Source organism: Ciconia boyciana, chromosome 3 (assembly GCF_034638445.1).
Source record: "Ciconia boyciana chromosome 3, ASM3463844v1, whole genome shotgun sequence".
Classification (NCBI taxonomy): Eukaryota; Metazoa; Chordata; class Aves; order Ciconiiformes; family Ciconiidae; genus Ciconia; species Ciconia boyciana.
In genome coordinates this window covers 110,959,729-110,977,487 of record NC_132936.1, presented here as the reverse complement: position 1 = coordinate 110,977,487, position 17,759 = coordinate 110,959,729, and the positions used below count along the sequence as shown (strand labels likewise).

The following is a 17,759-nucleotide window of genomic DNA, read 5'->3' as shown; positions in this document are numbered from 1 at the left end:
CCTGTTTCAAAGTTTTATTAATTCAAGTCATAAAAAAGTTACAGCAACTTCAAATATGTACAAACAGCCATAAAAACATCACGTTCAGTTATACAGGAGACAGTCTTGTTACAACATGGCTACAAAAATCATTGTTTTCAATAAACTTCCCACAAGGATAGAATAACCATTTAAGCATGTATGCTCCAAAACCCTAGTAACAGCAGTTGTCAACTCATTTCATCATCATAAAAAAAATAAAATCAGGGAGCAATAGTTAAGTTTGTCTTGAGTAAGATGGGGCGTTTAAGATTTAACTCTCAACAGATAGTAAAAGTAGTAGCATGGTTACCAGTCTTGGCTGTTAGAGTTTTAACAATCATTAAGTGAGCACAATTGCCTCCCTTTCAGGAGGAATCTTTAAGAGTTAAGATCCATGCCTCCAATGTTTCTGTTGTCTTCTTGTTTGAATCTTACTCTGTCTTCAGCTGATTTAATTACGAGTTCAGCCCTCTATGCATTTCATTCATTTCCTTTACCTGGAGAGGAGGAGGTAGAGGGAGATCAACATTTGTGCTACTTCTCAACATGAGATCCAAGAAGTCAATAGGACTTAACAACCCAGATTTTCATTAGCAAAGGGATCTGATGTAACACTAACAGAATCAAACATGCCAAGACCCCTGTAACACTGCAGCTTTATTATTATTTATTTTAAAACCCCACAGCACTCTTTGGGGTGTGTGCAGGGAGCAGACTTTATTCTTTAGCTACAACATCCTCTGTAATCCTTTACAAAAGGCTCTACACTTGGGGTGAAGCACCATGCACTGGTACCATTTGTTACTATTCCATTGGAAAGTAGCTCTTCAATAGAAACTGCAAGCGCCATGCAAATACCTCAAGTAAAGGTCTTCATGACAGAACAAGACTATCTGTATTTCCTGTGGATTGTATAGCCCATGCTATAGATATGTAAAATTAGTACTTGCTGTCAGCACTGCCCCCCACCCCTGGGAAATGCAGCAGATCACCAGCTGCTTTTGAAACTAGTGCAAAACAAACACGGTCAACTACACAGAAATGAAAACTAGTTACAGAATTTGAATACTTTGTCTCCTTGAACACACCTGAAGCACCCAAAGCAAGCTTTTAACCTACAGCAAACTTAGGAGTTTCTGGATTCTGGCCAACCTCCTCCCCACACATACACCATAAACAGAAATTAATTACCTCTGCTTTCACGTACTTCCCTTTCCTCCTCCTTGTGAAGACCTGTAAGAGAAGGACAGAATAATTGTGAAGTTTTCTTTAAGTCTTGACTTACATGTAACTTTATCTGGTTGTGACTTTAAAACTCCAAACTTGAAGCTGTCCCTTCCCCATCCTTCCAAAGCAAGGCACATGAGATGCTGTCTGTCATTCTCAACTACTTTAAACCAGGAGGCAAGACAGGTACTTTCTTCACCTCAATGAGTTTTTCCTAATACTTTTGTTTTCCACCCATCACCCTTCAGTCGTAACCTGAAACAGTGATGGTAAGTCCATCACCTCCTTCCCACCCCCCAGGTCTCAAAAAAGAAGCCAGTTTACAGAGGAAGAGTGTTTCTATCAGAGTTCAATTACCCCAACACATTGTTACTTCCCAAATTACACTGTTACCGGTTCTGCTTGGCAGCTTTGTTAGAACTTACCAGAACAACAATTCCAGCAACTATCGCTAGTATTACTACTACAATGACAGCAATGAGGCCAGGAGTCAGAGACTTCATGGAAAACTCTGGTGCTATTTCATCAACGTAGTAGACCACTGTCTTCTCCAAATGCAGCACTTCATTATCAATGCTGACATTTAGTCTGTTATTATGAAAGATGGAGTCACCTTTTACCTAAGAACAGATAGGAAAAAAAGAGACTTGCTAGTTCACATTGTAATAGGCATTCATCTAGGCACTGCAATAATTCATCTTGCTTTAGCCAGTACACAGTCAAGACTACTGAACGCAATGCAATATACCCATCTAGTCTTTGGCAGACTTTATCCATGACACACTTACATCTTTTTCAAAGTAGTAGGCCACATCAGCTATATCCACATCTCCAGAAGATTTGTCTGAGGAATTTTGCTTCAAATCAATAGTAATGTAAGGTTTTTCATACTGCAAAAAAACCCAGTATGGTATTAAGAAGGGGCTAGTTTAAATCCAACTATCAAATACACAGCAAAATATTATGATCCAACTTGTGAACTCGCATCCTGAATCAAGTTTATGGTACTTGTTCTCAAGCTAATTGTTTACAGTATGATTCAATTTCCACTTTAGTGAAGCAAAGTAAGATTTCATCTACAGACTGAGGAGAGCAATATGTAATTTCTCAGTATTTCAGTTTAGATACAGCTATTTTCTAGCTGCTCAATAAGCATCACAATTTTGAGAGCTAATAAAACTCATGCTGTACTGCATTAGTCAAACAAGAGTTTTCAAAGTTATTCAAAACAAAATAAAATTCTGATATTTTACTAAAAATTTTGTGCCTCTTACCACAACACTACTTATATAGCGTCCATCCAGCATGTAACGACTGGTAATTGTATCCATGAAGAACCTGTAAGGTTATTAAAGCCACAACTGTTAAAAACAGTACCATTTTACACATGTATTTTCAGAAGCCGGGAAGACTAGTGTAATTGTGTTTTTTCCTGCAGTCTCTCTGTGGGGAGTTGACCCCAGCTGGCAGCTAAACCCTCGCCTAGTCTCTCACTCACTTCCCCCTAGCAGGATTGGGAAGAGAATCAGAAGGGCAAAAACAAGGAAAAAACCCTCATGGGTCAACATAAAGGCAGTCTAATAAGTGAAAGGGTTGAGTGTGGGAAATAAAAAACCCCAAGTGATGCAAAAGCAATCACTCACCACTAGCAGATCAATGCCCAGCCAATCTCTGAGCAATGGCTACTTGGGAAAAACTTCCCCCCAGATTTATTGCCGAGCATGACATTATGCAACATGGGATATCTCTTTGGTCAATTCGGGTCAGCCATCTCTGCTGTGTCCCCTTCCCAACCTCTTGCCCACCACAAACCTACTCACTGGGACAGGCAGAGTGAGAGTCTGAGAAGGCCTCAACACTACGTAAGCACTGTTCAGCAACAGCTAAAACACTGGTGACTTATCAACTCTCTTCCGGTCACCAGTCTAAAACACAGCACCACACCGACTGCTACCAAGAAAATTAACTCCATCCCAACCAAACCCAGTACACTCTCGTAATTAAATTATACTACAGCTCTGTTAATTCCTAACAGTGAAGATGGACTTACTGAAAAATAAAACATATACATTAGTGCAGCGTTAGAGAAGCGTTTGAAAAGTTTTGAGAGTTCAGAAGAGGAGCTAGAGAGTAGCAGCTTTTGTTCCAGTGGGAAAAAGAAATCTAATAGCTACAAGCACATTTTTCTGGCTATATAACCTCTGACAGAGAGAAGTAGGATTTTATTTTAGCCAAAATATAGCTAAACTGTTTTTTTTTCTCCTGCTGCTGCTATGCAGGCCCTCAGCCATCTTTGTCAGTTTACTTTTTGGGCAGTTTCACCTTATTACCTTCCATTTCCTTCAGTATATTGACTTGATAAAGTAGCAATCAATTTTAAATGAAGTGAATCTCATTAGCAGTTAATTTATTTCCAATAAAAATTAAAGCAATCCTGTGAAGAATCTGTAGGTCACTTCTAAGATGTCTTGCAAATGAGTTCACAGGTTTGACAATGCTTTTAAACAACTGTTAAGAAATACACTAGATATCTAGTAGTGCATGCAGACATTGCCATGACATCTTACTATCACCACTTACTTCTTTAAAGATTCAGCATTCAGAGGAGCATTTATCTCAGCATGTTTCATTTCAATGATGATCCACCTGAAGTAATAAACAAGTACAATGAATATTCTTAAAGCATGCGCATATAACAACACATACTAAAAAAAACTAACCCCAGGGGAAAAAAACAGAGCAATGAGAGAAAAACAGAGAAAGCCCCCTCCCAAAACCCTTCAATGTCTCGTTTCTGAAGGGAAAAAAAAAAGCAGTAGTCAAGTGTTTATTGCTCCATCTTCATTCGTCCCCAGCGCATCATTCATACAGGTAAATCCTCTACAGTGCAGAACCTAATACAGGAATATTTTCCTGTCCCACCACACCCTGTTAAAAGACTTACGTCGTTCTGACTAAATGACTGCACTTCAAGTCTGCATCATGTTTGTCAGTTCTTCTAACACCAGCAGAGTTCACACACCAACAGGTGGTTCCGTTGCACTGCTTCGCCTTGAAAACACCAGTATTTTCACACTCAGGATCATAAAGGCCATCAGTATCTTCAAATGCATCCTTTGGTTTCTCACGACGACCTGATTTTGAGCCTGTCATCTCTGCCTTCATCAACAGGCATTTTGAAGTCACTAAAAATATCCAGAAAGTCACATTATGCAGCACGTTCAAAACAGAGCTCTTAGTCTGTAAAAACACAAGGTTACATCAGAAGCAACCAGATTTAAAGCCATTACAAGGAAGAGCAGGTGCCTAACACGTAGGTGGTGCAGAAAGTCAACACAACTGCAGTACATCAGCTTCTGAAGCCAAACGCCTAAGAAGTTCAGCCAGAGGATCATTTACAGCTTAGCTGAGCTCAAACCAAGAGTAAGGTCCTGAGACAAGGCTCTTTCACCTCTGGATTTGTAGGGAAGGTCATGATACGTGCTTAGAAAGAAGCTAATAATTAACCTTTGAGAAACCCTTGCCATTAGAGACCGAATATTAAGGAGGATGAGGGAGCCTGGATCAGTATAAGTGTACGCACATCCACATAAGTTACACAGGAAGAATCCTGAACGCTTATCTTCCATCGCCAGTTGATCTGGAAGGCCAGGAAAAAGCTTTCCTTCCTTACTACCATTACTTGCCGGGAACTCAATGGTCATTTTCACATATTCCCTTGAGTTTAGTTGGCACTCTTCCTTCCCGCCCCGTACCAGAGAGCACACCCAGGCCAAGCGGCAGCCGACACGCGTGCTTTACTCACAAGTGCTGCAGTTCACAGGCACGGCGGAGCCAAGCGAGTCGCACAAGCAGACGCCGTCGACCTGCCTGCAGTGGCTGACACGCTTGTTCTTCTCGCAGATGCACGCTGGAAGAGAAGCACGGCTGTGAGCGCGGTAGCCCCCGGGCAGGTAGCCGGGCACCCCGGGGCACCGCTACCTGCTGCTCCACGGACGGGGAGGAGAGACAAAGCCGCCCCTCACCGGACGGAGCCGGCCGGGCGTGGAGCACCCGCCGCTTCCCACCTCGCCACCCGCCCTTCCCTAGAGAAGGGCGATAACGTCCTTCGCGACGCTCGCGCTCCCCGAGGGCCCTTCCCGCGGGCTGCCGGGCCCCTGGGGCCGGGGACAAAGGGACGCGGAGGCCGAGAGCCCCTGCCCCCTCCTCACCTTCCCGCCCGCAGGGCGGCCCCGCGCCCTCGGCGGAGAGGGGGCGCCATTTTGTGGCGCCGCGCGGACCTGGGCGCCCACCTGGACGCCCACCGGGGCGGCTCCGCGGGCGGCGGAGGGGGAGAGGGGCCGCAGGACGGGGTCACAGGGCGGGGGGGGAAGGAGGGAGTGCGGTGCAGACAGAGCGGTACGGGCACTCACGGTTCTGCGGGGAACAGGGGACGCAGAGCAGCAGTAGGAGCGCAGCCCCGTAGAGCGGCTTCATGGCTGGGGCCGGCGGCGGGGCGCGGAGGGGCCGGGAAAAAGTCCTCTGAAGCGCGGCCGGAGGAGACGGAGCAGTGCGTGCGCGGCGACGAACCGATGTGAGCTGCCCGACAGGTTCCGCAGGTGGTGGTGGCGGCGGCGGCGGCTGCGCCGCACCCTCCCGGCTCCGGTTACACCTGGGACGCGCACAGGGCGGTGACGGCAGCTCCTCCTCCCGGGCCAGCCGGGCGCGCAGTTAAACGGCCGCCCCCTCCCCCCGCACCTGGGCGAAACTGGATGGGGCAGGGCGGGTCCCCGCTCCCCTCCCGGCCCAAATGCAGTCTCTTCCGCAGGGCTGGGGAGGGGGAGCAGCGGCCTGGGGCGGGTGGCAGGTGGCGGGAAGGGGCGCTCTGAGGTGTGGTCGACCCCGGTAAGGCGGCTGTGAAACCGCCCCGCCCGCGCTGGAGGGGCGGCGGGAGGGGGCTGTCGCGGGGAGGAGAGGGCGTCGCCGGGGAGCCGAGGGGCGGCCGCTGCCGCCGTCGAGGAGAAACTGTTAGTCATCGGGGGCAGCTCCCGGGCGTGTTTGCTTTGCGGGGTGGGGAGGCCGCCCCGCACGGTGACACACGGTCCTGGGGCGGGGGGGCAAAACCAGCTTCTCTCCCGGCTCGGGGCTTCCCGCTCCCGCCGGTGACATTCAGAGGGCTGGGGCCGCGGGAAAGCCTCCCCCGCCGGCAGCCCCGGGCGTGACCGGCCCCGAGGTCTCTGCCCTGGCCTTGTGGCCGCCGGGCCCTTTCCCTCAGGGGAGAGGCAGGGGGTGTTTTCTCTCCCCTCTGCAGGCAAGCGGCCACGGATCACTCCCGCAGTTCGTTCTCAGCAAGCTGAGAGCCAGTAATAAATATTCACACTTTATAGTTAGTTTTGTTCACATCCAGTGGTGCCCTTTGAACTACTCCATGAGGATTTAGCGTTTAAAATAAATCCTGATAATCCCTCAGTTAACTTAAGAAAATACAGAACACATATCTGTATAGAATATTTCTTAAGGATATTGCTGCTGTTTGGTTTGTTGTTTTTTTTTTTCCCTTTTCTAAAATACACAGTAGGTCACTCTACCTTAGGACTGCTCTGAAGGGAGTAACTTCTGGTGCTGCAGTATCCATGCTTCCTTGTTCAGAAAAATGTCGTCTTTGGTGCTTTGTCTCTGAGCAGCAGAGCTTTGTGGGAACCTACAAAATGGTAGGTAGTGCCAGAGCCCTGCCAGGCTGCCGAGGAGGAAACACAGGGAAGTCTGCTGCAGGTTTTAAAATGGCTTTCCAAAGTATAAAAGCAATGCCAAAACAGAAGACAAAAGATAGGTATGGCCCATCGAAAATATTTTCTGAAGCTTTTTTTGAGTTTATTAATCCAGTTAAAAATATGCATAGATCTTTCTGAAAGATACATTAGTGTCCTAGAAAAACAAGTTATTTTAGTAGAGAAAACCAGAATGACGTCCCTCTAAGTCTGTTCCTGCATTTACGAGAAATCAACAGTGTTTCCAAAGACCTGAAACTTCCTCTTACCAGTGTTCACGTTGTGAACAATGTACAATAAAAACTTGTTGCTGCTTTTGTATATGTGGACGTCAGTTAATGAAACTGTTTGAAACCTTTGCACGTTCTGAAATTTTAAGTGCAGGTTAGCTCTTTGTGGTTTTGTCTCTGTGTGCAGCTGTGTTTGCGTTGTATCATTTGTTCTGTATTTACTGTTGTCTACAGTGCCCTGCTATCAGGAAGGTGCTGTCTCAGATGGGTCCGAGTTAAATGACTTTTTTTTGGGTCTGCTCCTGGTACAGCCCACATTAGACTTTTGCAGCGTTTATCTTGATTCTTGCAGTTTTGTGTGGCTTCTTAATACTCTTCTGACACACTTGTCAAAGACTCAAAGTAAGAGCATGATCTGAGCAATGTGAAAACCTGGGAAGACTTTAAAGTCTCAGATATGGACTTCTTGCATTGCTGCTGTCAAATAATGGCAGTCTTTAGAAAGATGAGCAGGATCAATAGTCTCAGAAATGTCTGCCTTACTGTAAAGCTCATTTTCTGTGTAAATGTACCAGTTTGTTCAATATGAGAAGAGTTACCCTGTTCTTACCAAATTGCCAAGCTGAACTACGTAAGCCTTGATAATAAGGAACAGTAAATTTTATGATAGGCTTTTGCCTTTTTTTTTTTTTTTAAATATGTAAATGTAGAAGAACAGAACAGGCTGGGTACATGCTAATCCTCATTGTTCTCCTGGCCCTTGTTCTGTGTAGGTAAACCTCTGTGCCTAGTTTTAAAAATCCAAGCCTTAGTCTGCAGTCTTGAAACCTCACAGTGCCTACTACTGAAAGTAGCACTGTTTCTTCAACAACCTCCAAATACCAGATGGGTCTTTGCTGTCAGTATACAAAAAATAGCCATAACCTTTAGTGTCTAAGGGCTGAATGGTCTTAGCATATTTTTGTGGACTAAAGGAGCCTGTTACAGTGTGTTCTGGGTTTTTACTATGACATGTTGTGTTTTCCCTGAACTATTAGTTATCATCTATAGAAAGCCATACCATAACTGTGGTGGAAAGATAGATGCATCATGTTGCTTTTTGTAGTATAGCATTTAATTTGGCTCCAATTTGCAGGAGCTAATAAAGAGCTCATTACCTATAATTTCCCCAGGTTTTCAAATCTGAAGACATTCTTGTTTAAATGTCGCTCAGTATTTCAGAAGCAGAGAGAGTTGCTCTACACAATGTCATTCTCCAGCAAAGCAATGGCAATGAGGGACCATTCACAACAGCATTAATCTTAACCTCTTTCCAGATTATTTTGAGGGAAACTTCTCCATTGAATCAAAGCCAGTGGAGCAGGCATATGGTTAAAAAGATAAAAGGGCCCAGATATCGAAGTAGCTTCATCACACAGATACCTTGGTGTCCGGGGGTTGGAAGGCAGTGTCTCTTTTGTACTTTTTGTGATATGTAACTCTTTGTGCTGGAATACGTGACCTTATTCAATGGCTATTCTATATTAACTTTCCTCAGTGTGCAGCTCTAAAGGTAAGGCCTTGCTTATTGGTTATAAACAGGATAATTTTATCAACTGTTGGAGATACCTCCTCTTATCAAAGAGCTGAATGCTGATTAGGCAGTGCAGTTTAGGCTAGTTGTGGTTTGCACTTATTAAAGCATAATTACAGCTCAGACAAATTATAATTTACATGCTACGAGCACATTACTGGCTCTATCATGCAGCAAAAAGAAAAAAAAATGTTTTGATCACCAAGCCCTAGAGAATATGTAAACTTCAATTTGGAAGACTCATGTATTTTTCAACTTTTGCTCTGTAATTTACATCTGCTCCAGATCTGTTTGGAGAATAAGGTTCAGTTTGCTAAAGTATTCAACAGCCTCTGACGCCAGCAGGAGATTTTCTGTTGACTTCAGTGAACTGTGGATCGGATCTGAGGAGATAAATCCAGCTCTTTCTGAAGTCAGTAAGAATTATTGCGATACTGGGATCTGGCCTACGTCTTTACGAGGTCATTTCCAGGTCTTCCCTAGAAATTGGGTAAGTGGGCTTGTGATACTCCCCAGGCACAGAAAAAGGACAAAATCTGCTTTCAGGGAAAGTTGTAAGGATGTATGAGTCACTCCTCACTGAAGTATCAGGAAACAATGCAAGGTGGGGCTGTGACATGCACTGTGGTCAGCAGATCAGAGAGATGAGTGGAGAGAGCGCGATCAGTGCCACTGGAATATTTGTCAATCTAGCTCTGACTGAGGTTCTTCAGAGGCTGCAAACCTGATTGGTTTTGGGTGTACCCTTCTGAAGATAACCAAAGTCTTGTCCCTAGAAAATAGGCCATGTATTAGACCAGATTGCAAAACATAGTCTTACTAGTGTTTTTCCAACAAAATTAATGACTTTTGAAAATTCATTATGACTTTTAACTGGTTAAGGCTGACAAAGTTAGAAACAACCAGAAACAGTCTTATGCTCAAAAGTGCCAACAGTTTTTTTGGATGGTAGACATTGCTATATACATTATCTGTATTTTAGACTTGCTCAGGAACGTTTTATTAGTACAGTTTTAGAATTTTTGTGTTCAACTTTTTTTGCAGACTATACCATCTGCATAGAATGAAGCCTTGAAAGGACTGTAAGAAGAGGACAATCTTGAAAAATTATATAGAGTATCTTGTCCGTGATGTGTTTCTGAAGATTCCATGCCTTCACAAACCAATGTATGCTGCTGCTCAAAGAACTGCAATAAAACTGGTACTTTGCGTATTTTAGTCTTCCTGCAGGTTTGAAAACCACTACATAACAGGTAAGTATTATTACCTTGATTTGAATAATGAGAACATTTGGAGTCATGGAGAGCTTAAATGTTTTGGCCATATGGAGCTGGTCAAATATAGAGCCAATAAGAAAACAAATGACCAATTGTGTCTTTCTGCTAGACTGAGTGACTAACTACTGAACACTGTAAAAAAGCTAGTTTACACGTTTTGTTTATTTTTGACCTGTTTCTAGATCATGACTTTTTTTTTCCTTGAATAATAACACAGTTTATAAACACAACTGCATTTGTGTATTTTGCATGGTCATGCACACTGGAGGTGGAAATTAGTTCAGAGGCAGTGGCAATGCTCATAAAGCTGTCCTCAGCTTCAGAAGCTCACAGCTTGGTTCTCTGTCAGGCTGGAGACCTTTGACTGAAAGTAAGAGTATCTACTAAGAGGTAAAGGGCTGTTGGTTCAGAGGTTCATAAAACTAGACAGGGTGTAGCCACAGGAGAGAAGTGCTCATGCAATTAATGTATGTTCTATTTGCATCTTTGAGGATTATAGAAACCAACCTGTCTCATATTGTGGTATCCTCACCTCTCTGCCAGGGCTTAGTCTTAACTCCAGTGGGTGGGGTCAGTAACAGGCTTGTCATCCTCGTCTGTACTTACCTGAAAATACATCTCCATGGCTCTTATACCTACAGCACTTTTTAGAACATCTATTGTCAGCATTCAAAGCTGCTTAAAATGCGCAGCATTAGATGTAAAAAACTTAATAACTCTTCATCCAGACTACTTTGTAGCAGAGAGGCAAGCGTATTAATTTCATACTGTGCTCAATCCCTCAGAACACTCACTGGTTTAGTATGGTTTGGAAAGAGCTCAGAGGAAAACATGAGATCGCAAGTTGTAGTAAGAGAAGCTCCGTTTACACCAAAATTGTTTCAATTCTGGCATCTAAGATACTTTTTTTTTGCCCTTTTAGCCATTCTCTGTGAAAGAAGATACAGATGGAACTTTGTCAAAACACTTGTTAAAAACTGTTTGAGAGAGTCCTAAATAGTTTTTAACATGTTTTATCGCATGACAACATCTCTGCGCTGTAGGCAGAACCAAAGCAGATGGTTATACAGACAGATAGTTGTGCTGTCTCTCAGTATGGTGTTATCAGAAGGCACATTAAGTACTTTCCTCACAACTTGGAGGTGTCTGCCATTGAATTTGCTTGTGTCGGACTTGTCTATATATACAGGTCAATACAAGGCAAGCTAGGGTGTGGATTTACAGTATGTCAGGTAACCCACAGTAACAACCTATGGATACAGCTGTACCCAGCAGTAAGCAGAAGATGTTCACTCCTCTATGTAAACAGCATGCACAGAGGCAGTTCCCACAGAGCAGCTAACATGCTGGAAATCCCCACCCGCTCTTACCTCACTCTGACTTGCGTGTGTAGTCATACCCCAAGCAAAGGTGAATAAATACACCCATGAGCTGAGCAGAAAAATCACATCCCACAAACACCATTTAGTGTAACACAACGGACAGCAGAGAGTGGGGTTAAGAGAGCTAGGTGTTCCATAGCTCACAGAATGCCTTTTTTTTTTTCCTTGCTGAAATAAATTGCTTTCGTGTTGCAAGTATTTTCCTAGTTCATGGCGTTTCCCTTATTTTTTCACTTAGCAATAGCTGTTACCAAAGTTCATCTGTTTCTCTTTGCACTTTAATTTACAGCCCTTGTACTAGTCATTTTATTGCTTCAACCTCTGACTGAGAGAACTTTTACAACTTGTGATTACTGAACTCAGAGAAACAAGAAAGCTTTTTGACCTGCTGTGGAATAATTATAGAGCCCATTGCTTCTTGGGCGGGGCGTTCAATGTTTAACAAACTGTGGCAACTCTAATTTAACTGTGTGGAGCCTGGACCATTGGATGGTAGTGGAAAAAAAAAATTTCCACTCTTTCCAGCTCACATTTTAACTTGTCTGTTTTTAGTCTCCAAAGGGCTGTCCCTGAAGTTCTGCCTTCCCACTATTGAACTTGATGCTGCTCCTTTCTTAGCAGTACAAGAGGGGATTGGAGCCAAACTTATTTGCATATGAAAATAATTTTCCCTTACTTCAGAAATTATAGCTACATTGCTCTTGATTAATCCTTTCATGAGGCGAGTCTTCTGAATGCCATGCCATCAAAATAAGGCTCTTGACAATAGAGAAATTGTCCTGTCTTAATTACTGCTATTGTTTCGTATTACAGGGGCTGTGGTCGTGGACAAAGATTCAATTGTGTTCAACAGTGTAAAAACAGAGAATAAATAGATACCCTGTGTTTGAAAGAGTTTGTGATCTGAGTTATGTGACCAGTAAACTGAGAAGTAAATCTAAACTTTGGAATTGGAAAATGAGATGAGTAAGATTTGATGCAATTTATACGTTACCAGTTATAGAATCGTAAGCCGGCTAGCTAAGAGTTTGAAGGCTCCCACCTATTCTTCATCCACTCCAACAGGTATTATTTAAGAAACGCTGAACTTGCCTTCAGGAAAAGAATTAGGATGTTATTTTGAAAGCACCAAAGTTTTTCTACTTTTCATCTCCCTAGATAAAAAGATAGATATATATATTTCCTGCATAATAAGTTGCTTAGATCTTTTGTGGTTTTGTGTACTAATGTGTAGATACGCATTACATCAGTGAGACTATGCATGTGTGTAATTCACTAGATGTGAATGGAATATTTTCAGCTAATGTGATTTTATAACAATGATTTTTTTAAGTAAAATTCTTTAAGTTTTATTGGTTCAGCTACATTTTCATCACGAGGATTTTTGAAGTCTAGGGTTTGCTAGTTGTTTCTGAGAGGAAAGAGGAGAAAAATACAAGCCGAGTTTGCATTTTTCAGTGCGAATGTAGGCAATCCAGTCCCTCAGCGCACGCGCAGTACACCAGCAGTGCCCTGGGCATGGCCAACGCACACCTGCTCCTTGCTCCTGCACCTGTGTCTTGGGAAGCCTGGTGCTCTTGGCAGCTGAAACAAATGGCTCCAGGGTCATGGTGGTATAGAGGATTCCTGCTTATTAGTGCTCTTTGCACAATGCAGTATGAAGAAACAGCATGGGCATAACTGGGTAACGAATAACTGTGGTTATTAAATACTCACCAATGCAAAATACGATCACAGTGGCTTTAAAAAGTTAGAATATGGCGGGTGACGTCAGAAGGTTCAAAAAAACACCTAAAGGAGTACTGTACAGTTCATCTCCTTTTCCTTTAATGTAAAATATGCACTCAGAGTTTTGAGTTACTGATGTTGAGAGATACATCTTTCATCACTTGCCGTTTTGTGACGTGATGGTGAAGATCTAATGTAGTCTATCTCATCTGTTTATTTTGACAAAATAATTGGAACTCTTCAGATAAGACTACTTCATTTCATTTACAACCAGCGCAGAAGTGCCAATCCTTAAAAATAAATCTTAAAGGCTTCCACTGTCTGCTTTGAATTAGTTAAGTTCATACAGGATGTATCAGTCTATTTACAGTAGAAATGAACAGCAAGTTCAAACTTATGCCCCCAGTACTTTATGTAGATTTTCTGCTGCAGAGTACTTGGCTGTTTTGAAGTATGCAGCAGAAGCATGTTTAAACATGCACTGTGTTTGCTGGTAGCCTTCGCATTCCTTTACCATTTGCTGTATTAGTCCAGTCAGTACACTTCTTGTTCACTACATAATTTCCAAATGATTATTTTCTTCTAGTGCCTGAATTTCTCAGTACCTGAGGATAACTACAGCTGTTCTGGGACTTCAGTATTAGAAAACCCTGCTGTATGCTTAGAAGTTCTTTTCAAGTAAACAAAGCTGAAAATAATTTCCCTGTCCATTTATGCATCAGTGACATATACTTAAGTGGCACCGGACCATTTGTAGTTCTAATCATACTCTAACATTTGTCAAAAGCAAGGATTTAGCTGTAAGGCACCTTTCCAGTATCCTTACTTGTTACATCAAGTAGCAAACAGGTAAGCCATATTCAGTCTGTTATGCTTAGTCCTAGCCCAGGCACCATGATGCTGTAATGATTTGATTCACACAACTCGTCTAAATCCTTACTCTCTCTTCCCACGTAAAAAACAGGTTTCTGGTGATAGATGTGGGTTCAGGTGGTTTATCTGTTCCTTTTTAATTTACTGAAACTTGTGTGACTTGCTACATCCTTTATTCTGAAAGTGTTAACCGCATGTCCGGAGTTTGCTTTTTAGATGAATGTTTCAGTTTCGTTACAGTCTGTAGGAATCGAGCTCTCAGCCTGTGTGCATTTAATCTAGAACATATTTGATTGAGAGGCTGGCTTCCCCCTGACAAGGTCAGGAGTCGTCTCTACAGGGAAGAGAGACTTTTTTTTTTCCTAGTCACACTCTGCAATATGTAGGAAAAGTCTGTAATTGAGAAATACCTATTTTATTATGAACAATGATCTATATTTAAAAGAACCAATGGTTCTTTTTCATTACTTTGTTTGAAAGGAAATACCAGGTTTTCTTCCTGTAGTAATTTATCTTTCTTAAACAACCAAAAAAAAGTTCACTGGAAAGGATATCAGAGGCCAAAGGCATTTGTTTTCCTACCTCACAAATATTAAAAGATTTAAAAAAAATAAAATATGTATATCCTAAATATAATTTATTAAAATACTAGCCCTGTGTTTTTCTTCAGTGATGCTTCTTAATCTATCTGTAAACAACTCAGTCACTGAAAAATTTTAAGTCCTTTTTTTCATTTAAAGGAAGCAAACTGCTCTGCAGCTGCCTTTTTGGACCAGCTACTGGGTACCTATGTAATTATATATCTCATATAATTGAGTTCCAGTGCATTTGCGGAATTTTTTTTTTTAAAATAAGATTATGTAAGAATCCCAGGTCTTTCAAACCCTTTTAATATATATTTTAATATATATATTTTTATATATTAAAATATTTAATAGATATTTATGTATATTTTAAAAATCAATTCAAACTGTTATAACATATACAGATGAAGAGTAGCTAAATCGATTTAACGTCCACCTATAGGAAGGATTAGGAATTAAGTACAACATGAAATCCAGTGTACTAGCCTAGACAAATGCCACATTGTCTTGGTTTAAATTCCTTGTGGTGAAACAGTGCCCCCTAATGTCCAGCGAGCTACCTGGAAATCAGAAAAGTACATTCTTCCAGATATTCTTGAGGGAATTGTTCAACCTTCTAAAAACTGCCGTTAATAATATGCAAAGTTGAGAACCAGTTAAGTCCACTATATCACGCAGAGGATTTAGAGTCAGGTAAAGTTCTGTTTCCTTATTGTCGCTGTGTTCAGACATCAACCTTTCCACGCTGATGTTTTTTCATGACGTTTCCAAGTTGAATCCTTGAGTCATCCCCATCTCAACAATCCTACCTCAGTCTGTAGAGTCCTGCAAGGAAAAAAAGGTAAAGTTGCAGACTTTCTCACAGCTTTTTCTCACAACTTAGGTTTCCTCAGAGTCTGAGCCAAGGTTACGCAGTTGGTCTGTATCAGAGCAGAGCCCTGGGAGGTAGGGGACAGTACAGCAGGGGTTAGAGAGTCACAATACCTGTTGAATAACTTGATTGTAACAGATCTTTGAGAGTGAAAAGAAGAAAAATAAATTAATCTTTTAATATTTTGTTGTAGAACCACCAGCTCAAAAAAAATTTTAGAAAGGGGAGAGCTACAGGAAAACAAACATACAAACCCTGGAAAGCTCTGTGTGGATAAAGATCTACGTTGTTAGCCACTTTTTACTGATAAGCCAAGGAATACAAATGTGAAGATGTAAAGAATAAGAATGCACGTACTTCACAGTTATCATTGCAGTTTTATGTTTTGCAGTAGGGAAAAAAAAAGACAGAAGCTTGTTTCCTAGTCTGAATGGTTTAGATGGTTATATGGAAGTTTCTGTAACTTATCCTTTCTTTGTTCTCCACAGTTATCAAGTGAATGGTAATTAATTGAAGAGCGCTTTGAGTTCCTTAGACAAAAAGTATTATGCAAAAATAAAGAACAATTTAATGCAGGGTAACTCAACCTGAACACATGTATATGAAGAGAGACCCTCAAACAGACTTTTGCCCAACTGATGTATTTGGTATTATCTCCGCCCCGCTGCCAAGTTTCCTGATTTCAGCCTATTCCATACAGAGATTATGTTAGTTTGTACATTTACCACTTGGTATGTTTTTACTCTCTCTAGAGTACATGATCAGAAACTTGCTATGACCTTTCCCTGAACGTGCTCACTAACTCAGAGCACCTAAATAAAGATATCTAGCAAATTATTAATAAAAGATGAGGAAGGAGTAAAAAGGCCTCTCTTCTCATTACCGTAGCAAATGAGACCAGTTATACTTCAATTGGCCTGTACAGGGGGAAACAATGAAATTGGATGTATTTCTTGCCATCGTCCTAGAATAAATCTTTAGCTCTTACAACAAAAGACAACAGTAAGATTTCACACTGAATCTTACTAGCGAAGGGAGTTTTTCATTCTTGTTATTACATTTCAATAGCCTGCCTTAGACTAATTGCACAATACTACAAGCATTAATTGCTTCTGTGGAAAAGTAACAGCAGGGTATATTGCACCTGGATTTTTAATGATCTTCAAAGTTAGGTATGCCTTCTCCCTCGTGTCCTGTCTCCTGGGGAGGTGTTTATCATCCCGGGGAGATGTTTGAAGGAAGCTTTTACAATGTTGCTGGGCAGCTGAGAGATTAAAGTCAAGCTTCAGAATAGTTTATGGCAGACTAAAGAGCAACGGCCGCGAACGCCGGGCTGCAGAAGAGGGACGCTTCGCCGCGGGCGGGCAGCCGCCTCGCCCCGCGCTCTCCCTTTTCTCCCCTCAGGCCGTGCCGGCAGCGCCAAGGCCGCGGCAGCGGACCTGCTCACTCCAAACGCTCCCTCGGGACGCGAGGGCGAAGCGGCACCGTGGAAAGGAGACGGGTCCCGGTGTCGACGCACCCAGAGCGACCGGACGCGCCGGTTTCGGGGCTCACCTCCTCTTGCGTGGGAAAGCGAAGCCGTGAGGCGCCGTCGCGCCGCGCGGCCCGGCCCTCTGTGGGCACTGACGAGGGTCGCGCCATCGCACGGAGCTACGACATTAGCTTGGAGCTTTCTAGACCCATGAAGTCAGCGTGCCACACTTTGCGCACCCTTAGGGCGCGCCTTCCCGGCTTCTCCCGGTGACTAAGGCGGCGGCGGCGGCGGCGGCGGCAGGCAGCAGCGCTAACCCGCTCCCTCCTGCCCGCCCCGGCAGCCGCTGGCCGCCCGGCCCGCGCCCACCTGCCCGCCCGCCTAGCAACAGCCGTGCCCTTCTCTGATTGGCTGGCGGGCCCGGGGCGGGCTCCGCGGGAGCCGCGCAGACCAGCGCCCCCATGCGGCAGGAGGAGGGTGGGGAGGTAAGAATACCCCGCCGTCCAATTGGCTGAGGCGGCTGCCTCGCGCGTTCCGATTGGCTGCGAGAGGTGCCATCTCGAGCTGCGTGGCGGGGGGCGGCGATGTGGGCCTGCGGCGCGAGGGAGAGGCTGCTGAGGAGAGCGGGGTGGGCTGGTGCGGGCAGGGCGGCTTGAGCCGCTGCGGGCTCTAGGCCTACCTGCTGGGAACCGAAAGAGCATAATCACACCCACACGTGAGGGGCTTTTGCGTTTGGTTGGTTGGTTGGTTTTTTAATGTGGCAGCTAACAGGGGG

At 43.4% G+C, this 17,759-nt stretch overlaps 1 protein-coding gene across 1 annotated transcript; it reads right to left on the bottom strand.

Annotated features, from left to right (window-relative positions):
- EPCAM (epithelial cell adhesion molecule) lies at nucleotides 1-6,184 on the bottom strand. Its single transcript, XM_072858454.1, has 9 exons — nucleotides 5,661-6,184; nucleotides 5,054-5,158; nucleotides 4,193-4,433; nucleotides 3,829-3,894; nucleotides 2,523-2,586; nucleotides 2,037-2,138; nucleotides 1,674-1,868; nucleotides 1,213-1,254; nucleotides 1-518 (listed from the first exon to the last, which is right to left on the bottom strand). Exons 1-9 carry the CDS (start codon nucleotides 5,722-5,724, stop codon nucleotides 477-479), a joined length of 921 nt encoding a protein of 306 aa, XP_072714555.1. The 5' UTR covers nucleotides 5,725-6,184; the 3' UTR covers nucleotides 1-476.
- Nucleotides 6,185-17,759: the final 11,575 nt, after the last annotated feature.